This window comes from Convolutriloba macropyga, chromosome 3 (genome assembly GCF_964194025.1).
Source record: "Convolutriloba macropyga chromosome 3, txConMacr16.3, whole genome shotgun sequence".
In the NCBI taxonomy this organism is placed as follows: Eukaryota; Metazoa; Xenacoelomorpha; order Acoela; family Convolutidae; genus Convolutriloba; species Convolutriloba macropyga.
Genome location: NC_134470.1, coordinates 64,609,637 through 64,634,689, shown reverse-complemented (window position 1 = coordinate 64,634,689; position 25,053 = coordinate 64,609,637). Strand labels below are relative to the sequence as shown.

The following is a 25,053-nucleotide window of genomic DNA, read 5'->3' as shown; positions in this document are numbered from 1 at the left end:
TGAAACCAATAACACTTGTCATATCTGCAGTAAAACATGTATTAATAAAGTAAGAGATCATTGCCATGAAACTGGTAAATATAGGGGACCAGCATGTAAGATATGTAATCTGAGGTATGAACAACAAAACTTCATTCCTGTAATATTCCTCAATGGCTCTGGTTATGATTTCAATCTACTATATAGTGAACTCTTTAAACAGAATAATGATAAAAGAAAAGTAGATAACATACCAATAGCTGCTGGTAAATCTATGATGTTTAGCATTGGTTGTCTTAAACTCTTAGATAGTTATAACTTCTTAGCTATGCCTCTAGATCAAATGGCAAAGATATACGGATGTAAAACTAAAACATTATATCCATATGAATACTTTGGTTTGGCTGATTATCAAGAAGTTATAAGTAATCTAAAAATAGAAGACTTCAAATCCTCCCTCTCGAATAAATTACCGACACAAGAAGAAGTATATAGCATTAATAAAGACAACAGTCATAAAACAGGTAAAGATCTAACTATAGAGTATTTACAGAATGATGTGGAAATATTAGACTATTGCATGAATGAATATGCTAAACTAAGCATGAAAGAATTTGGATTGAATCCACTACTCTTTGTAAGTCTACCAGGTTATAGTTTTTATGGTTGGTTAATGTCAAGCGGTGTAACATTAGATACATTACAAGATAAACAAATGTTAGATGACTTTGTTGAGGCAAAGAGAGGTGTTATATGTAGAATAATGGGTGATAGATATATAAATAATGGTAATATCTGGTACACCGATGCAAACAACCTATATGCTTATGCAATGATGCAAAAACTACCTTATAAGGATTTCCAATTTACTACTATAACTTTAGATGCAATATTAAATACTACAGATGATAGTGATCATGGTTACTATATAGTTTGTGATATTGATTATACTAATAGTTGTAAAGAGAGAACAGAACAGTTAGCACTAATGCCTAATAAGAAAAAGATAAATGATAATGAATTGGGATACCGAGAAAGAGATGGAGGCAAAGCAAAAACAGAGAAATTAAATTAATCTTAGACCAAAACAACAAAACAGAATACATGGTTCATTATAGGATGTTGAAGTTCTATGTTAACATGGGTGTAAAAGTATCAAAAATACATAGAGTAATTATTTTTAAACAAGACTATATATGCAGAGATTATATACAAAACAACACTAATAAAAGAGCAACAGCTAAAACTGAAGCAGAAAAGGATGTAAGGAAATTAATGAACAATTCACTATATGGAAGAATGTGCATGAATCCCCATAACTTCCGTCAAAGTAAATTCTTACATGATGAAGAAAAGATAATGAAAAGCATAAGCAAGCCAACATTTAAGAATATAACTAGATAAAGAGTTTATAGCCAAACTGAAAATATAAAGAAAAAGATAGAATATGATTCTCCAGTATATGTAGGTGTTACTATATTAGAATTAAGTAAATTACACATGTATGATGTATTCTATAATATTCTTCAACCATCTCCCAAAGATCTACAACTCCACTATATGGATACTGATAGTTTTGTATTAAGTTTTAGCGAGGGTAATGTCAACAATGAACACATGGATCTATCCAATCTAGATTGTCCAATCAAAACTAATAATAAAGCCCTGGTAAATTCAAACTTGAATTAGGTAGCAAAGTTATAGAAGAGTTTATAGCCCTGTCGCCAAAGACATAGAGTTTCAAAGACCATCCTAAGAATACAAAAGAGAAAGGAATTAGAATTGTAACAATGCAAAACTTGAAGAATATTATAATGCACTAATGTATAACACACAGAGAACTGTAGATGAATGTAGAATATAAAAAGTTGGTGATAACATGACAACAACAAAAACAAGTAAGATTAGTCTAAACACATTTGATGATAAAAGATTTTATGTAAATAATTTTAAAAGTTATCCCTTAGATGAGAATCTAAATCTATTCAAAAGAGATCTAATAAATAATATCTAACAAGCAGACCCGTCATTAGATGTGATAATAAACAATATTAAAGAATTAAAAATTAAGGAAGATAGAAAGTTTATTGAAGCCGCTATTAGATTATATAATGAACTGTGATAATCATTTTTATAAAATGACTAGGCTAGATAAACTCATAGAATTAAATAAACTACAAAAACTAAACAGAAGAAATAGATTAGAAGATAAATTAAAACAACAAGAATATTATGGTGAACTAGAAGAGTTTTTTGATCCTGTAACTCAAACTTTAAATTTTAATAGTGAAATACTACAAGCCCACCAAACACAAACAATGGAAGCAATCGGTGAAACCGCTTCTCGGATTGGTGAAACTGCTGCGCAGATCCAGGAAGCTGGTTCCCAGATCGGTGAAACCGGTTTACGGATAGAAGACAACACAAATGCATTAAAACTTTAGAGTTCCCTCCCGTTCAACAGAGTGGGTTATCTGTCAGAGAGCCTATCACATTACCAGGTCGAGAGGGCAAGTTGTTTAAACTAAGTAACGAGATGCTTGATTTTCTAGCAGATATGAGAAAACAAACGAATATTCAATCACGATTTGTCCCATTCGATGCAAATGAAAATGAATATACAATTAATAATGTGCCCACTCATATAACACCGAATGATATAAAACTAAGAAATAACAACTATGATTTCACTAAAGGTTTCCTTATGTTTATCACTAATAAAAATGTGACAGAAAGAGACATAAAAGGTGATGAAAACAAAATAAAACAATTTCTGAGTGATATCGGTTATAAACAAAGAGGAGATACTAAAAGTAATATATCGAAATTTATAAGAAGATTATCAATTAGTATCGCATCACCGAGAAGAGATTCCTTTAGTAGTGAATCCACTGTTTATGATACTAATGAAGAAGAAGAAGTTAAAGCCAGCGGTCTTACTAAGACTGACCCCAATAGTTTAGTAGAAAGACTCGAATTATTAATACTGGAAACAAAAGCCGGTCATGATGGATTATATGATGAAATGCTAGATATATCAAAGCAACTATTATCTATGAATATTATTAATCAAGAGCAACTAGATAATTTTGTTTTTAACTATTGTAAATGATTAATGATGGAAAAACAACAACAACATATATTAGCTAAAGAAGTATTCAGTCCTCAAATAACAAGGTTTAGAAGAGAAAGAATAATACCATTATATAGAGATGAAACATGGTCAGCTGATTTAATTGATAAGTCATCTCTAAGTAAATACAATAATATTTATAAGTTTATTTTAACTGTTATAGATATATTCACAAAATATGCATGGTCTATTCCATTAAAGAATAAATCTGGTTTATCTATAACTAATGGTTTTAAAACAATCCTATCAGAAGGTCCACAAGGTGGCTCTGAACATAGAAAACCAGAAAATTTATGGGTAGATAGAGGTAGTGTGTTTTACAATAAAACAATTAAATTTTTACTTAAAGAATATGATACAAAACTATATTCTACTTATAGTGATTTAAAAGCTGTGTTTATAGGGAGATTTAATAGAAGATTATTACACATAATTAATAAACCAATGTTCATCAATGGTGAAGGTAATTGGGTAAAAATATTAAATGATGCAGTCATAACATATAACAATAGCATTCATTCAGCAACTAATCTGACAACAGTTGGTGCTTCTAATAATCCTGATAAAGTTAGATACTGTGTTAAATCTACCAAAGAAGAAGAAGAAGTTAAAGCCAGCGGTCTTACTAAGACTGAGCACAATAGTTTAGTAGAAAGACTAGAATTATTAATACTGGAAACAAAAGCAGGTCATGATGGATTATATGATGAAATGCTAGATATATCTAAGCAACTATTATCTATGAACATTATTAATCAAGAGCAACTAGATAATTTAGTTTTTAACTATTGTAAATGAATAATGATGGAAAAACAACAACAACATTTATTAGCTAAAGAAGTATTCAGTCCTCAAATAACAAGGTTTAGAAGAGAAAGAATAATACCATTATATAGAGATGAAACATGGTCAGCTGATTTAATTGATAAGTCATCTCTAAGTAAATACAATAATATTTATAAGTTTATTTTAACTGTTATAGATATATTCACAAAATATGCATGGTCTATTCCATTAAAGAATAAATCTGGTTTATCTATAACTAATGGTTTTAAAACAATCCTATCAGAAGGTCCACAAGGTGGCTCTGAACATAGAAAACCAGAAAATTTATGGGTAGATAGAGGTAGTGTGTTTTACAATAAAACAATTAAATTTTTACTTAAAGAATATGATACAAAACTATATTCTACTTATAGTGATTTAAAAGCTGTGTTTATAGGGAGATTTAATAGAAGATTATTACACATAATTAATAAACCAATGTTCATCAATGGTGAAGGTAATTGGGTAAAAATATTAAATGATGCAGTCATAACATATAACAATAGCATTCATTCAGCAACTAATCTGACAACAGTTGGTGCTTCTAATAATCCTGATAAAGTTAGATACTGTGTTAAATCTACCAAAGAAGAAGAAGAAGTTAAAGCCAGCGGTCTTACTAAGACTGAGCACAATAGTTTAGTAGAAAGACTAGAATTATTAATACTGGAAACAAAAGCAGGTCATGATGGATTATATGATGAAATGCTAGATATATCTAAGCAACTATTATCTATGAACATTATTAATCAAGAGCAACTAGATAATTTAGTTTTTAACTATTGTAAATGAATAATGATGGAAAAACAACAACAACATTTATTAGCTAAAGAAGTATTCAGTCCTCAAATAACAAGGTTTAGAAGAGAAAGAATAATACCATTATATAGAGATGAAACATGGTCAGCTGATTTAATTGATAAGTCATCTCTAAGTAAATACAATAATATTTATAAGTTTATTTTAACTGTTATAGATATATTCACAAAATATGCATGGTCTATTCCATTAAAGAATAAATCTGGTTTATCTATAACTAATGGTTTTAAAACAATCCTATCAGAAAGTCCACAAGGTGGCTCTGAACATAGAAAATCAGAAATGTTATGGATAGATAGAGGTAGTGAGTTAACATTCAAATCTTTACTTAAAGAATATGAAACAAAACTATATTCTACTTATCGTGATTTAAAGGCTGTGTTTATAGAGAGATTTAATAGAACATTATTACACATAATTAATAAACCAATGTTCATCAATGGTGATGGTAATTGGGTAATTATATTAAATGATGCAGTCATAACATATAACAAAAAGCTTCATTCAACAATTAATATGACACCAGTTGGTGCTTCTAATAATCCTGATAAAGTTAGATACTATGTTAAATCTTCCTAAGCAACACCAAAACTTAAAATTGGTGATTATGTTAGTAATGCAGATAAACGTAATATCTTTTCTAAAGGATACACTTCTAATTGGAATAGAGAGTTGTTTAAAGTTAATGAGATTTTAAAAACACAACCACCAACTTATGAGATAGAAGATATGAATGGAGAGATATTAATAAAGTTTTAGAATCATTAAATATAGACCTACGGTCATCTGCGAAGCAGGTTCCCTGATCTTCGAAGAAGTTACACTTATAAGCAGGCGACGCTGGATAGACCTACGGTCAGCTACTTGGTAGATTCAAATCTTTCTGTAATTAAATACAAAGATAAACAAGAAACAGATTCAATCAGGCTAAACACCAATCAACATCAACATCAACAAACAAATTAAAAGTAAGTAAGGCCCGTCAATTATTCCTAGAAGATAATGATAATATTGATATGAAAGATACTTATAAAATTACAAATGTACATCCTCCGTTAAATGAAAAAATGTTGTTAATAAAGATTATTGTGATAATAACTTTTTATCTTCTAATAATAAACTAGATATTTTAAGTAGAAATATAACCGAACTAAGAAAAGGGCAGAATCAATTGAAACTCGAGGTTGATAATAATAAGTTTAATCAGAATATCACTAACATACAACTAGATAAAATGTTTACTACTGGGCTAAAAGAATTTAAAGAAGTTAATAATCAGACTAATTCTTTTATAGATGAAGCCCTTTTAAAGAATAAAATGAGAATAGTACAATATATAATTTCTAAGCTTTTGAAAAGTACATTAGTAGACAACAAAGAAAAATCAAGACCAGAGATGCTTTATGATTTTTATCAAGAAGATATAATGAAAGAAATAGAAAGAATTTTTACTAATTAAAATAACCGAAAATATGACTAACCCAACAGCACTGAGTGAGAGATTACTTTATCCAGATTTGTCATCAGTATCAGAATGATTGATCCGCGAAGCGGCTGAGAAGCAGATAAACGAAAAAGATTCAAGCTAATAATAAATTTAACAACAATATTAACATTATAAAAGATATTAGAAATTATTATGAAAATGAAACTAATAACTATAATATGAAGTTAAGTAGATATAAAAGTTATATTAACGTAGCTGAGATAACAGAAATACTATTATCATCAATTGCAACAACGGCAAAAACAACATCAGTTGCATTAACAGATATAGGATTACCTTATTCTATACCAACAGCTTTTGCTACAGCAACTGTTTGTGGTTCATTATCAAAAACAATTAACACTAAAATAAGAAACAAAATTATAAAGTATTCACAAATGTATATTTTAAGTAAACAGTTTACCGACAAAATTAATAAACTGTATACTAAATCAATGAATGATAATAAAATAGATAATGATGAATATAATGAATTCGTTAAGGTATATGAGGATTATAAGAGGAACAAGAAAAACAAGCTGAGTATTTTTTTAAACTAAAGTTATTGGTGTTTAGTTATAATAATGTTTTTAGTAATAATAATAATATTAGCATTAATATTTACCATTAGGAGTAGAATTAAACTATCTTTTCTTTGTACCTAAGTATAACCCTCTACCTTTCTGTACCACCTTTATACCTTCACCAGTAGTTGCAAATTTAATTAAATCGGGTGTAGCTGATAGAGCAGCTCTAGGGTTTTTACTTGCAGCTGCACTTCCTATTTTACTTGCTATTTCTAATGCTCTTACTGGATTATTAGCAACTTTCTTTCCAAAGTTAACCGTAGCTTTACCAACACTTTTAAAGAAATCTTTCAATCCCTCAGCTTCTATTGTGGCATCAGATACTGTCATTGACTTATTCTTTCTACATTTAACACAATTACCCTTTAACATTTTAGCACTCTTCGCCGATACAAAACCTCTTATATTATTAGTGCCACTATAATGTCTATCACCAACACAATATGAACTTATTTGAAAGACTCATTTCTATCTATAAAAAAAAATTGGAAGTTAAAAAGTATAATCCCTTTGCTGTTATTAAGCCTAAGCCTAAGGCTAAGGTTAGGCCCAAGGCTAAGATTAAGCTTGAAGCTGGAGGTTTATCTCTAGAGAATAAAAAGAAATTAGATATTATTTTTGCTAGAGGTTTTGTTAAGACAAGTAAGAAATAGTTATATTGACTAGGGCTATAGTTATGATTATAATTATGATACAATATCAACCATCTTATTACCATTATTATTAGCACTAATAACCTTTCTAGTTAATACTAATGCTTGAAATATAACAACTGCAACTGCAGCACTAAATTTAAAAATAAATTGTATTGGTTGTGGACCTATATGATCACTTTGATATCTAGTATCAAATACATATATTCTATAATTACTTTTGAATGTTCTATGGTTTATATATGGTTTTATATTATGTGGTAGCCCATTATAATCTTTATTAAAGCTAACAATCTCTTTAAAAGACTCATTATAATTATTAGTATCATAATTAATATTCATTTTATCCTCGGGATAAAACTCACTAACAATCTTACAATATCATTCAGTAACATTCATTATATCAAATGTACTTGCATCATGAGATTGTTCATTAACTTTATTATTTTCAAAACCAACTATTATATATTGTGAATTTTCCATACCACTTTCCATAACTAGATCAAACAAGAAGTTAGTAGCATTGGGTACATTCTTATAAAAAGTCCTTTTTCATAATAGCTAAAGTCTACATTATTCTTTTTACTTAAACTCTTTTGCACAACAATTCTATTGTCATTACTAGGATCAATACTGGCCACACACCAAGATATATCTCTAATATCGATATTACCATCACTAACAACTGCATCAGCACCAGCTTTAACTCTAAATAGAGCTCTATCATAATTATTTCTTTTCAATATTAGTTTAAATCCTAACCCATATATGATCTTTTCTAAATCATTTACGAAACCAAATAGATCACTCATCTTAATCATCATATACATATGACCTCGTTCTGCAGCAATATGGTCAACTTTAAGTTGACTATCTCTATTACCTTGATTTCTAACAAAACCACTCTCATATTCATCATCAGTACTAGTTAATAACTTATACATCAATAGATTAGGATGACAATGATCTATATATTCAATAGTCCTACCACCACTAGTTTCAAGCTTAACTGAACTAAACAATTCCAACATACCATAATTAACGAATCTGATATTAGCATTATTAGCAAATAAACCACCAGCATCATCTGATACAACAAACTCTATCTCTGCAGCAATATGGTCACTTTTAAGTTGACTATCTCTATTACCTTGATTTCTAACAAAGCCACTCTCATATTCATCATCAGTACTAGTTAATAACTTATACATCAATAGATTAGGATGACAATGATCTATATTTTCAATAGTCCTACCACCACTAGTTTCAAGCTTAACTGAACTAAACAAGCCATCATACCATAATTAACTAATCTGATATTAGCGTTATTAGCAAATACACCACCAGCATCATCTGATACAACAAACTCTATCTCTAGATATGAATCACGCAAATTTAAATGTTTCTCTTCTCTATTGAGTATGATATTAAAATTAGTATTGAGTGTATTCATTGTAGCTAGATTATTAGGTTTATATTTTATAATCTTACTTTTGTGTATATCATTATTATAACCATAAGTTCTGTCCAAATTAAAATCCATTTTTGTAAGTCAAAAAATGTCCGATAACTTAATTCTATATGAACCACAAAAGATAAATGAAACTCTAACTAAAGTTAAAGAAAAACATATACATAACGTTGGAATGATAAAGCCAACAGAAAAGTTTAACTTTAGTGAACCTAAACTTAACTCGTCAAAATTGGGTTTAATTAGATTATCTGTTTATAATTCGGTGTTTAATGTGAATAGAAGGAGCAGTCATTTCTTATATGATACCCGAGGTGAAACATGCACAGATACCCGTATTTTAGCTGTTATACCAGGTGCATATGAATTAATCGAAACACCAGAATTAATAAAAGAAGAAACTAATGGTAATGTTATAATAGAACCTGATAAGAATACAATGAAAAGTTTAATGGAAACAAAACAAGGTGCAATTGACTTTGACATAGAAAACTCAATAGCCCCATTACTAGGATTTAGAAAAATAGTTTTTAAAAAAGGTAAATATACATCACAGAAAATTGTTGATATTATGGGTTTTAGTACTATTAACATTCATTGTAATGTGATATCTGGTGTTAAAAATAATGGGAATAACACAGACATACAATATATACTTTTACTCTAACAGAACCACCATGTTACTTGATAAATATTATACCAACTAATATCTTGTATCAAAATGTAACTAAAGATAGAATAATATATATAGAGTTTCATATTAAAGATGAGCATGGAAGACCTATAGACTTTAATGGTGATGTATTAAGTTTTACTTTACATCTAGTCTAAATATAAATTTAAACTCAGACTAAACTACAAAACTCTCCGATCCCAATTAATTCTTAGTTTACCATTAATATTTTTATTTTTAGTTATATCAATGACAATATAATTATAAGGATCTTTCCATAACTTATTACATATATTATCAAAATCGTTGTAACTAAGTTCAACATTATTAAAGAAATCTTGATATATAGATACGAGGATAAATAGATTACAATTCTCTCTAACACTCTGTCTATCTATTTTGAATAGATTTTGATTAAGATATATCATACTACAATTATTAGGTCTACCCCTACAAAAGTATTCATTAATAACTGGTTCTTTGGCACTAAAATCATCGAATGTCATTAGTTTCCTTAAGTCTTTGGATAGTTTATCGGGAGAGGGTAAATCTTTTATATCCTTAGCAAACTCGACAACTACTTTTGGGTTTATTCTCTCTAAACCCTGATATTGATCGCCAGTAGGTCCAATAATGTATAGCTTATCAAAATGTATACTAGCCAGAATTAGTTTTTATTAATAAGAATGTCTTGCCGCATTCACTAGGACCAGATATTATACATCTAAAGTTCTCTGGGTGTGTAGCTTCAGTAATTATATTATCATCATTTAGCCAAGATTGTAGATCTTAGTTTATGTTTATAGAGATATTGTTTCTAAGACATTCTTTGTTGTTAGGTTTACCCCTTTGATGTTTTTCGCTAAATAGATATATAAATTTATCTCTATCATTATCATCATCTTTATCATTAACATTATTAGCAAAGCTACCTCGTAGATCATTATCATTATCATTATTAGCAAAGCTACTTCGTAGATCATTAACATTATCATTGTCATTATCATTATCATTATCAATGTCATTATCTTTATCATTATCATTATCACTATCATTATCATTATCAATGTCATTATCATTATCATTATCATTCTGATATCACTCATAGCATTATTATCAATATTAAATTTATTATTGAATTCCTCATAAGTTAGGATAAGCCTTTTTATATATAAATTTTATATATAAAAAAGGATAAAGGGGGTATACTTTTTATTTTTAATATCATAATTGGAATTTGTTATATAATATATGATTCAATACCAAGTAAACATACAAAACTAGAAGAAAGATTTGGTGGATTTATGAATAGGAGTCTAGTTAGATTTGAATATGAAAAGTCACCAATACATACTATTGTTTATGGTGGAACTGGTACAGGCAAGACATATTTTATTAGACAATACTTACAGTTATACTTAGATCTACAAAGTGGTTACGATCTTGAAAGTGGTTTATTATATATTGGATTTAAAATATGTGATATAAATATGATCACATCAAAAAATAAGTCTAAATTCAAAGATAGCGTAATTGTTCTTGATGATGTGGGCGATAAGTTAAATAAGGATATAGCTTATTATTTCACAGAAGGAAGACATTATAAAATTCAAATGATTGTAATGTGTCATAAACCAGCTCAAATAATTAATACAGCAAGAATGAGTTGTGATACTATTTATTTAACAACTTATAATGGAGCTTATCTATTTAATAATTTTAATGAAAAATATAAATGTGAACATAACTTCAATAAAATAATTAGTGAATTAAATAGTAACTATTATAATTGTACATGATAGCGTAATTGTTCTTGATGATGTGGGCGATAAGTTAAATAAGGATATAGCTTATTATTTCACAGAAGGAAGACATTATAATATTCAAATGATTGTAATGTGTCATAAACCAGCTCAAATAATTAATACAGCAAGAATGAGTTGTGATACTATTTATTTAACAACTTATAATGGAGCTTATCTATTTAAAAATTTTAATGAAAAATATAAATGTGAATATAACTTCAATAAAATAATTAGAGAATTAAATAGTAACTATTATAATTGTACAGATGGAATGTCAGATGAACTTCGTTATGGTATAATTAAAAATAATAGGAAAGAGAATACTTTTATTATTATTGTTAAGAATAGAACTTTGATATATGACTCGAGAGTTGGTTAGAAATAGTTATAATGACTAGGGCTATAGTTATAATTATAATTATGATACAATATCAACCATCTTATTACCATCACTGTTAACACTAATAACCTTTCTAGTTAATACTAATGCATGACATATAACGTCTGCGACTGCAGCACTAAATTTAAAAATAAGTTGTATTGGTTGTGGACCTATATGATCACTTTGATATCTAGTATTAAATACATATATTCTATAATTACTTTTGAATGTTCTATGATTTATATATGGTTTTATATTATGTGGTAGCCCATTATAATCTTTATTAAAGCTAACAATCTCTTTAAAAGCCTCATTATAAATATTAGTACCATAATTAATATTCATTCTATCCTCGGGATAAAACTCACTACCAATCTTACAATAACATTCAGTAACATTCTTTATATCAAATGTACTTGCATCATGAGTTTGTTCATTAACATTATTATTTTCAAAACCAACTATTATATATTAAGGTCTTTCCATACCACTTTCAATACCTAGATCAAAAAAGAAGTTAGTAGCATTGGGTACATTCCTATAAAATGTCTTTCTTTCATAATAACTAAAGTCTACATTATTCTTTTTACTTAAACCCTTTTGCACAATAATTCTATTGTCATTACTAGGATCAATACTGGGCACACACAAAGATATATCTCTAATATCTTTAGTACCATCATTACCAACTGCATCAGCACCAGCATTAACTCTAAATAGAGCTCTATCATTATTATTTCTTTTTAATATTAGTTTAAATCCTAAACCATATATAATCTTTTCTAAATCATTTACGAAACCAAATAGATCACTCATCTTAATCATCATATACATATGACCTCGTTCTGCAGCAATATGGTCACTTTTAAGTTGACTATCTCTATTACCTTGATTTCTAACAAAGCCACTCTCATATTCATCATCAGTACTAGTTAATAACTTATACATCAATAGATTAGGATGACAATGATCTATATTTTCAATAGTCCTACCACCACTAGTTTCAAGCTTAACTGAACTAAACAAGCCATCATACCATAATTAACTAATCTGATATTAGCGTTATTAGCAAATACACCACCAGCATCATCTGATACAACAAACTCTATCTCTAGATATGAATCACGCAAATATAAATGATTCTCTTCTCTATTGAGTATGATATTAATATTAGTATTGATTGTATTCCTTGTTGCTAGATTATTAGGTTTATATTTTATAATCTTACTTTTGTGTATATCATTATTATAACCATAAGTTGTGTCAAAATTTAAATCCATTTTTGTAATTCAAAAAATGTCCGATAACTTGATTCCATATAAACTACAAAAGATAAATGAAACTCTAACTAAAACTTAAGAAAAACATACACTTAATTTTTGAATGATAAAGCCAACAGAAAAGTTTAGCTTTAGTGAATCTATTCTTAACTAGTCAAAATTAGGTTTAATTAAATTATCTGTTTATAATTCGGTGTTCAATGTGAAAAGAAGGAACAATCAATTCTTATATGATACCCGAGGTGAAACATGGACAGATACCCGTATTTTAGCTGTTATACCAGGTGCATATGAATTAATTGAAATAGCAGAATTAATAAAAGAAGAAACTAATGGTAATGTTATAATAGAACCTGATACGAATACATTGAATAGTTTAATGGAAATAAAACAAGTTGCAATTAACTTTGACATTGAAAATTCAATAGCCCCATTACTAGGATTTAGAAAAATAGTTTATAAAAAAGGTAAATATACATCTCCGAAAATTGTTGATATTATGGGTTTTAGTACTATTAACATTCATTGTAATGTGTTATCTGGTGTTAAAGATAATGGGAATAACACAGACATACAATATATACTTTTACTCTAACAGAACCACCATGTTACTTGATAAATATTATACCAACTAATATCTTGTATCAAAATGTAACTAAAGATAGAATAATATATATAGAGTTTCATATTAAAGATGAGCATGGAAGACCTATAGACTTTAATGGTGATGTATTAAGTTTTACTTTACATCTAGTCTAAATATAAATTTAAACTCAGACTAAACTACAAAACTCTCCGATCCCAATTAATTCTTAGTTTACCATTAATATTTTTATTTTTAGTTATATCAATGACAATATAATTATAAGGATCTTTCCATAACTTATTACATATATTAGCAAAATCGTTATAACTAAGTTCAACATTATTAAAGAAATCTTGATATATAGATACGAGGATAAATAGATTACAATTCTCTCTAACACTCTGTCTATCTATTTTGAATAGATTTTGATTAAGATATATCATACTACAATTATTAGGTCTACCCCTACAAAAGTATTCATTAATAACTGGTTCTTTGGCACTAAAATCATCGAATGTCATTAGTTTCCTTAAGTCTTTGGATAGTTTATCGGGAGAGGGTAAATCTTTTATATCCTTAGCAAACTCGACAACTACTTTTGGTTTTATTCTCTCTAAACCCTGATATTGATCGCCAGTAGGTCCAATAATGTATAGCTTATCAAAATATATACTAGCCAGAATTAGTTTTTATTAATAAGAATGTCTTGCCGCATTCACTAGGACCAGATATTATACATCTAAAGTTCTCTGGGTGTGTAGCTTCAGTAATTATATTATCATCATTTAGCCAAGATTGTAGATCTTAGTTTATGTTTATAGAGATATTGTTTCTAAGACATTCTTTGTTGTTAGGTTTACCCCTTTGATGTTTTTCACAAAATAGATATATAAAAATATCTCTATCATTATCATCATCATTATCATTAACATTATTAGCAAAGCTACTTCGTAGATCATTATCATTATCATTAATAGCAAAGCTACTTCGTATATCATTAACATCATCATTATCATTATCATTATCATTATCATTATCAATATCATTATCAATGTCATTATCTTTATCATTATCATTATCATTATCATTATCAATGTCATTATCATTATCGTTATCATTATCTTTATCATTAGCATTATCATTAGCATTATCATTAACATTAACTTTACAACCCAAACAAAAACACTCATTATATATTTCAGGACATTTAACTTGATTAACTAGAATATTCAAAGCACTTTTAATTCTAAATCCTCTATCAATAAGATAGATCATATATAAACAATAAGCCCCACAATATGATTCGTCATATTAATGTATTTTTTCCATTAGAGCCTAGATCAATATTTTCTTCTAAACATAATGGTGGGGTCTCAACACCAAAACTATCAAAGTAATACACAGGACCACCTTCTCTTCTTATAAATAAAACTCAATGTGTATCATCAGTTGGATGTAAATTTACAATAATGTTGAAGTTAATTTCACTTCTGTTATCTAGTTCATCATCTCTCATTACAATTTCAATTGGTGTTAGACTTATACCTTTACCTATAACTTTTATTCTGATATCACTCATAGCATTATTATCAATATTAAATTTATTATTGAATTCCTCATAAGTTAGGATAAGCTTTTTTTAAATATAAATTTTATATATAAAAAAGGATAAAGGGGGTATACCTTTTATTTTTATTATCATAATTGGAATTTGTTATATAATATATGATTCAATACCAAGTAAACATACAAAACTAGAAGAAAGATTTGGTGGATTTATGAATAGGAGTCTAGTTATATTTGAATATGAAAATTCACCATTACATACTATTGTTTATGGTGGAACTGTTACAGGCAAGACATATTTTATTAGACAATACTTACAGTTATACTTAGATCTACAAAGTGGTTACGATCCGCCAAGCGGTTACATTGATCAAAACCAAGACCAAGACCAAGATCAAGACCAACAGCAAGCTCAAAACATAATTGTTGTATGTAAAGATTGTAGATATTGGATAGATCCAGAGACTGGCGAGTTTTATATTGGATTTAATAAAAGTGATATAAATATGATCACATCAAAAACTAAGTCTAAATTCAAAGATAGCGTAATTGTTCTTAATGATGTGGGCGATAAGTTAAACAAGGATATAGCTTATTATTTCACAGAAGGAAGACATTATATTACTCAAATGATTGTAATGTGTCATAAACCAGCTCAAATAATTAATACAGCACGAATGAGTTGTGATACTATTTATTTAACAACTTATAATGGAGCTGATCTATTTAAAAATTTTAATGAAATATATAAATGTGAACATAACAGAATACTTTATTATTATTGTTAAGAATAGAACTATGATATATGACTCGAGATTTGGTTCCTTGATTTAAAAGCTCTTAGTTTTAAAGATAAATTAGAAAGAGAAGATATAAAAAAAATTTATAGCATATATAAAACCGCTCATGATGAATGCAACAGATAGAATTGTTATTAATCACGATAACTATATATTCTATTTTAATAAAATTCTTAAATTAAATAGTATTAAAATACAGAATGATGTTCTAACACAAGAAATGGTTACAGGAAAAGGTATAAAAAATTTTTCAACTATTGGTGGAATTATAAGCTCAGGTTTAATTATTTTTAGCTATATTTATCCCGTATGATATCAAGAAATGCTGGGGGTGTAGCAATGGGAGCACGCAAAATGTTGAATAGAGTAAGTACATTAGTTAACGTTGGATAATGAGAAGGATTGGATGGCGGGACAATACAAGAAGAATATATAGATGAAAAGATTTGAACGTTAAATAGAAAGGGACAAAAATATTTAAACAGACTATATGAAAATAATGAAGAATTTAGAGTTGAGATTATAAAGTTTATTAAAGATAAAAAAGAATTAGACATTGAAGTGATTTTAGATAGAAGACATAAAACTAATATGCTCAATATGACGGGAAAAAATATTTAGCTGAGTATATCACATCTAAAGATAATACTAAAGATATAATTGAAATCTTGGCTGAATATTAACTTATAATCAGTGAACGAACTTCTTTACCAAACTACTTCGCAGATTTTAGCCCATCATAAATGGTTATAAAATGTTTAGAGTGTAATCATAAATGTGGAGCTCCCTTGAATCTAGCTTTTCATTATTCAATATGTTATGAAGATAAAATTGGTAAATGTGTGTGTGATGATAAATCATTAAGCAGTATTTGCATAAAAACTGACTTTTCTTTTAAAGATGAATCTGGATAGAGTCCTAGTATTGACTCTAGCTCTAATCCTAGCTCTAGCCCTTAACCCAGCTCTAGCTCTAGCTCTAGCTCTAGCCCTAATCCGCGAAGCAGTTACACCGATCCTGACATTGATCCTAGCCCTAATCCTAAAGTTATAACTAGATGTTGTAATAGATGGAATTATGTAAAACCATTAACAGATTTTGATAAAAGCAAGTATACATGTAGAAATTGTACTTCTACTAAAGTTAGTTGTCTATATTGCCCCTCTATTGTGAGATATTATGGAATGAATGCTCATGTAAAAAAACATCCAGATGTGGATATACCTAAAGGATTTACTAGAAATCAGCGAAGCCGTTGGGGAACCAAGACATAAGGTCTTTACACTGATCCGACCCCCAATCCACGAACAGACTTCAACTGTGGTAAACCAAGTGGTTACACCAATCCTATTATTACACAAAATGAAGAAAGTTGTTCATGTAAATATTATAATTTTATTTCATTTCTTATTAATAATGGGATAAATATAGAAAAAGTAAAAGAAAAAATAAATATATTGAAGAGTTTAGGTAATTTAAAATAAAAAATAAAAATTCATTAAAAAATTTAGATAATTTTAAAATTTATTTAAAAAAGAGGGAATCACTCTTTAAGCGGGATATCTAGTGATTTTGTACTGGGGCATCACTCCGATAGGGGCGATTTTGCTCTTAAAGAGTGATTCGCTCTTAAAAGAGGGATTTCGCTCTGATTTTGAAATTTGCTTTATTTTTTTAAATAAATAATTAAATTTTGCTATTACTTTGGGTTTTAGCTTAATTATGACTTGGCCAAGTAGTAAATAAAAACAAGGATCTGAATATTATATAAATATTAGCAAAATTTAAAATTTAAAAAAGAGATAAGCTGGTTTTTTATTCAACTTACACTGAAAAACACTAATCACTGTGTTTCCACCAATCTCAGTGTTTTTGACTGTGCTCTTTTTGTTCGAGTTATCCACGAAGTGGTTACACAGATCCACGAAGTGGTTACACCATTTTTCAGAATTTGGTTTTACGTGCTTGTTACACGGTCTCATCTGCGAAGCAGTTTCACTGATTAGTTATACTGAAAAATACTAATCACTGTGTTTCCACCGATCTCAGTGTTTTTGAATGTATACCCATCACAGTGTGTCCCATATACAGTCTCACAGTAGGGATCTGCAAAGCAGTTTCACTGATCAACCCTACTGTGAATTTGGTTTTTTTTATCTCACTTAGTTTCATAGTAATTCATCATGGTCGGGAGACGTTCACTGGAGGTAGTGAGGAAGGAACCCCAAACCTTCCATTTGCTAAAGCAACATAACTAGACCCGATGATTTAACCACTACGCCAAGTGAGACAGAAAGTTTTAGTTTTAGATTGATTAAATATTGATTGGGGGGATATATGAAAATTGTTATTATTTTAATATTTTTTTCAATTTTTGTTCACGTTTTTTCGCAAGTTGGTTTTACGTGCTTTTTACACGGTCTCACTATTTTTATACTAGTATCTGGGGACGTTCACTGGAGTTAGTGAGGAAGGAACCCCGAACCTTCCGTTTGCTAAAGCGACATAACTAGACCCGATGATTTAACCACTACGCCAAGTGAGACAGAAAGTTTTAGTTTTAGATTGATTAAATATTGATTGGGGGGATATATGAAAATGATTATTATTTTAATATTTTTTTCAAATTTTGTTCACGTTTTTTCGCAAGTTGGTTTTACGTGCTTTTTACACGGTCTCAATAGTTTTATACTAGTATCTGGGGACGTTAACTGGTGTCAGTGGGGATCAGCGAAGCAGTTTCACTGATAGAACCCAAACTATCCGTCTGATAATGGATAATTACCAGCTTAACTCGACACTAGTGGTTTGCACTAAGTGAGACAAGAAATGACAGATTTTGAGTGAATATAAAGGTAATATGTAGTAGTGGACAAAACAGGGATAGCAACAAGCAGTAAAATTTGGCCCGATTCGACATGCGCGATTAGCGTTAGGAGAAAGGGTCAAATTTTATTGGTGGTTGGTGTCCCTGTTTTATCCACTACTGGTAGAGAAATCACTCCGGTTTTCCTATCACTGAATCCACCTATCCAATTAACAAAAACGGAGTGACATCTCCACCAACTAAATCAGTTAAGGTTTGAAGAATATAGGTGCACAAATATGCGATCTCTTACATGCACAATTTGATTGGTATACCCGGCAGAATTAAGCCGAGGCAGGCGGAAATGAAATTAAGCTCGGCATTAATCAATGTGGTGTCAATAGTAGTTCCCCGGTTCTTGTAGAACACTTAATCAAACAGGCAAAGGCGAGTGTCTTCTGAAAGAACAATTTTTATATTTTGGCAACTTCTGAATAATTAAGTTGGAAAACTGTTCTGCGAAAACAAGAAAGTTTTGAACCAAGGAGGTCAACACATCAATCAAAACAAACAATTGAGTTTAGAAGCTCTATTTAAAAATACGAAAGGAATCAAAGGGTCAGAAGCTTGCTTTCAATTAAAAAGATAGTCACAATAAAACATCTTCATGTGTACAAATGTGTTTTGACTCTGCTCTTCACATTGTATCATGAAAATCCAAAATTTTTCCAAAAAAATGGCTAGCTATTGAAAGAGGAGTTTAGATGCTTGATTTAATAAAGATTAGATCTAGAACTATTTATGCACTAATACAGAAAATTACAATAGGTTTATCTTTTTTATTCGTTTAAATGATTGGTTCTTAAACAACAAAATGATTCTAATTTAGTTTAAACATAAAAATTTTAAGAATTTTGCTATAAAAATGGGGACCGAATTTTTGGAAATATTCTTTCGTCACTGAATTATAAGGTTTTAATCGCCTATTGAATCTCCCGGAAGAAGAATTTGGAAGCACAAACTCCACTTTCTTTTAAAGATGAATCTGGATAGAGTCCTAGTATTGACTCTAGCTCTAATCCTAGCTCTAGCCCTTAACCCAGCTCTAGCTCTAGCTCTAGCTCTAGCCCTAATCCGCGAAGCAGTTACACCGATCCTGACATTGATCCTAGCCCTAATCCTAAAGTTATAACTAGATGTTGTAATAGATGGAATTATGTAAAACCATTAACAGATTTTGATAAAAGCAAGTATACATGTAGAAATTGTACTTCTACTAAAGTTAGTTGTCTATATTGCCCCTCTATTGTGAGATATGATGGAATGAATACTCATGTAAAAAAACATCCAGATGTGGATATACCTAAAGGATTTACTAGAAATCAGCGAAGCCGTTGGGGAACCAAGACATAAGGTCTTTACACTGATCCGACCCCCAATCCACGAACAGACTTCAACTGTGGTAAACCAAGTGGTTACACCAATCCTATTATTACACAAAATGAAGAAAGTTGTTCATGTAAATATTATAATTTTATTTCATTTCTTATTAATAATGGGATAAATATAGAAAAAGTAAAAGAAAAAATAAATATATTGAAGAGTTTAGGTAATTTAAAATAAAAAATAAAAATTCATTAAAAAATTTAGATAATTTTAAAATTTATTTAAAAAAGAGGGAATCACTCTTTAAGCGGGATATCTAGTGATTTTGTACTGGGGCATCATTCCGATAGGGGCGATTTTGCTCTTAAAGAGTGATTCGCTCTTAAAAGAGGGATTTCGCTCTGATTTTGAAATTTGCTTTATTTTTTTAAATAAATAATTAAATTTTGCTATTACTTTGGGTTTTAGCTTAATTATGACTTGGCCAAGTAGTAAATAAAAACAAGGATCTGAATATTATATAAATATTAGCAAAATTTAAAATTTAAAAAAGAGATAAGCTGGTTTTTTATTCAACTTACACTGAAAAACACTAATCACTGTGTTTCCACCAATCTCAGTGTTTTTGACTGTGCTCTTTTTGTTCGAGTTATCCACGAAGTGGTTACACAGATCCACGAAGTGGTTACACCATTTTTCAGAATTTGGTTTTACGTGCTTGTTACACGGTCTCATCTGCGAAGCAGTTTCACTGATTAGTTATACTGAAAAATACTAATCACTGTGTTTCCACCGATCTCAGTGTTTTTGAATGTATACCCATCACAGTGTGTCCCATATACAGTCTCACAGTAGGGATCTGCAAAGCAGTTTCACTGATCAACCCTACTGTGAATTTGGTTTTTTTTATCTCACTTAGTTTCATAGTAATTCATCATGGTCGGGAGACGTTCACTGGAGGTAGTGAGGAAGGAACCCCAAACCTTCCATTTGCTAAAGCAACATAACTAGACCCGATGATTTAACCACTACGCCAAGTGAGACAGAAAGTTTTAGTTTTAGATTGATTAAATATTGATTGGGGGGATATATGAAAATTGTTATTATTTTAATATTTTTTTCAATTTTTGTTCACGTTTTTTCGCAAGTTGGTTTTACGTGCTTTTTACACGGTCTCACTATTTTTATACTAGTATCTGGGGACGTTCACTGGAGTTAGTGAGGAAGGAACCCCGAACCTTCCGTTTGCTAAAGCGACATAACTAGACCCGATGATTTAACCACTACGCCAAGTGAGACAGAAAGTTTTAGTTTTAGATTGATTAAATATTGATTGGGGGGATATATGAAAATGATTATTATTTTAATATTTTTTTCAAATTTTGTTCACGTTTTTTCGCAAGTTGGTTTTACGTGCTTTTTACACGGTCTCAATAGTTTTATACTAGTATCTGGGGACGTTAACTGGTGTCAGTGGGGATCAGCGAAGCAGTTTCACTGATAGAACCCAAACTATCCGTCTGATAATGGATAATTACCAGCTTAACTCGACACTAGTGGTTTGCACTAAGTGAGACAAGAAATGACAGATTTTGAGTGAATATAAAGGTAATATGTAGTAGTGGACAAAACAGGGATAGCAACAAGCAGTAAAATTTGGCCCGATTCGACATGCGCGATTAGCGTTAGGAGAAAGGGTCAAATTTTATTGGTGGTTGGTGTCCCTGTTTTATCCACTACTGGTAGAGAAATCACTCCGGTTTTCCTATCACTGAATCCACCTATCCAATTAACAAAAACGGAGTGACATCTCCACCAACTAAATCAGTTAAGGTTTGAAGAATATAGGTGCACAAATATGCGATCTCTTACATGCACAATTTGATTGGTATACCCGGCAGAATTAAGCCGAGGCAGGCGGAAATGAAATTAAGCTCGGCATTAATCAATGTGGTGTCAATAGTAGTTCCCCGGTTCTTGTAGAACACTTAATCAAACAGGCAAAGGCGAGTGTCTTCTGAAAGAACAATTTTTATATTTTGGCAACTTCTGAATAATTAAGTTGGAAAACTGTTCTGCGAAAACAAGAAAGTTTTGAACCAAGGAGGTCAACACATCAATCAAAACAAACAATTGAGTTTAGAAGCTCTATTTAAAAATACGAAAGGAATCAAAGGGTCAGAAGCTTGCTTTCAATTAAAAAGATAGTCACAATAAAACATCTTCATGTGTACAAATGTGTTTTGACTCTGCTCTTCACATTGTATCATGAAAATCCAAAATTTTTCCAAAAAAATGGCTAGCTATTGAAAGAGGAGTTTAGATGCTTGATTTAATAAAGATTAGATCTAGAACTATTTATGCACTAATACAGAAAATTACAATAGGTTTATCTTTTTTATTCGTTTAAATGATTGGTTCTTAAACAACAAAATGATTCTAATTTAGTTTAAACATAAAAATTTTAAGAATTTTGCTATAAAAATGGGGACCGAATTTTTGGAAATATTCTTTCGTCACTGAATTATAAGGTTTTAATCGCCTATTGAATCTCCCGGAAGAAGAATTTGGAAGCACAAACTCCACTAAAAACTAAGTTAAACAGAGGAATTAACAATATCACTGCACAAAATGTCAAATTTGAAATAGTCGAAACTTTTACGCTCAACTAACGTAACCAATTATTGATGTGAAAAATTTCGATTTTTTTCTGTATTTATTTTAAAGCACTCCTCTTAGATTATGGCAATGTCATTAGAGAGACATTAGAGCTACGTAGTGTTTTGTTAAAATACTGATAAACATTCTATAAAGATGGTCTAGATGGTCTCGACTCTACGCGGTACATTAATCAATTCGAACTTGAAAAATTAGTTTTTAATTGACTAGACAACCCACACATGCTGTAATGCCAAAAAGGTCAAAAGAATTTCAACTTTTTGTTTTAAAGTTGATCATTCCGGTGTTTAGCCTTCAGTTGTTTTGTGTCAATTTGTGGATTGATTCTACTTTTGCTAACCTAATCAAAGTGTTTTTTTTTTAGGATTCCCAAGTTCAAAATTTTGGAGGGTCTGCTGTGGGGGGGGGGGGGGGGTTCCATGGGAATAATAGCTTGATTAGATTATGGTCTGAGTAAAGCGAGAACTATGATCCGGTACATGGTGAAACGTAATAAGAAATTCCTCACTTTCAAGAGACCATAAATCATCGCTGAGATACTCGTTGTCACATACTGCTTCCATATTGCAGCGAGTGGTATCACAAAACATCTCAATTTCGTTCGCTAAGTAATGCCACGACCCAACAGTCACTAGACGGCAATCAACACCAGTTTTCCTTGTTTTCACCCCCACAATAATATTTCAAAGTGTTGTTTACATCGCATCCTAATTAATCTTGTTTACGAACTACTTCAAACACTTTGGAGAATACACAAAGTGGTTAGTCGTTGACTAAATCTGTACCTTGCCTAATAAGCGCGCAGATGGTAAACTCTTGCAAGCAGATATTGCGAAAACTGCTTTTTATGATTGGTAGTTTAACTGTCATTCTGATCAAAGTTTGTTAGTTTAAGTTTCTGGTTCGACTTTTTGCACGAGAGAGAATGCAAGTAAATAAAAAAAGATTGAAAAGTTTAAAATTTAGAAATCACAAGCATAAGTGTTTTCAACAGTTCGGAGCTGTGCACCACAGAACTCAATTAATTTAACTTAGTATTGTTTTTATCTAAAACTCCATTATATAATTGTTTTGTAGGACACGCTCGATAAATGTTTCGAACACGCTCGATTTTGAACAAAAGGTATTAACAAACAATTTTACCTATAAACACCATTTAATAAATAATTATCCAGAGCAAACGCATCCAATGTTGTTTTCTATCAAACTTTCTAGCTTGGAATTTAGATATTAATACATCACCTAAATTAAACAAGACGGCTCTTACGAGTCTGCGCGTAGCACAGAAATTTCAAACATACCACTCAAGGTTGCAAAAACAATTTTCAAAGTTTGTCAGAAAAAACGTTGTGGGTACCCAAAAGCAACATGTGCATTAGAGAAAATTATTTGTACCGTTTGAACCATAAAATATGCCGCCTGTTTTTGGAAGATGAAAACGAAAACTCTTCCACAAACTCAAGAAAAATAAGTGTAGCACAATTTGAAACACATGGACACAGAAAAACTAAGCAAAACAAAACACACAAAACACTTTATACACAAAAACACCAACACCAAAAACGCTTTCAAAATTTTTCTATTTGGCCTTAGGTTAATACTAAAGATTCTTCGCCATTGTTGATTTAAGTCTTTTTTTTTGTTTTTCAAAAAAACGTGTGAACTTGCTGGGGCAGTTTTGTCGCTAATCGTATTTTAGACACCAAACTTTGAAAAAAAAGTTTTCAAAATTTTCAAAAATTTTGTCAATTTTGATATTTCACAAGAAAAATTGGAAAAACAAATTGTTTAAAATGTCGCAGATTTGCGGTCAGCAACAAGCAAATCAAACAAATTGAACAGATTCAATTCTTGCACTTTGTTCAGGCCACTAGTTTTCTAAAAAAACAAAAATTTTTCTATTTTTAATTTTTCAGGTTTTTTCTTCTGCATCTACTTTTTATCTAACAAAAAAAGAAACCATTTCACTGAAACTAGCTCTCTCTTCCCCTGTCGATTTCACAAATATAAACAAAAAAGCATTGTACAAACGCAAAAAAAATGCTTAAACCCACACAAGAACACTCACACAATCACAAATACAAAAATACAAACGGAGACACAAATTAAAACAATTTCAAAGTATACGTTTTGTCGT

General features: G+C 29.9%; 2 protein-coding genes across 2 annotated transcripts in view; both read right to left on the bottom strand.

Moving 5' to 3' along the window:
• Positions 1-25,053, bottom strand: part of LOC142336358 (nuclear migration protein nudC-like) — a 472,960-nt gene that overhangs the window by 114,466 nt on the left and 333,441 nt on the right. The gene's annotated exons all lie outside the window — the stretch shown is intronic.
• LOC142337199 (neuronal acetylcholine receptor subunit alpha-7-like) overlaps positions 1-25,053 on the bottom strand; it is a 43,797-nt gene that overhangs the window by 3,517 nt on the left and 15,227 nt on the right. The window contains exon 3 of the mRNA XM_075386332.1: positions 23,425-23,549. Within this exon, the coding sequence (XP_075242447.1) occupies positions 23,425-23,549 (125 nt within the window). The remainder of the gene's footprint in view (positions 1-23,424; positions 23,550-25,053) is intronic.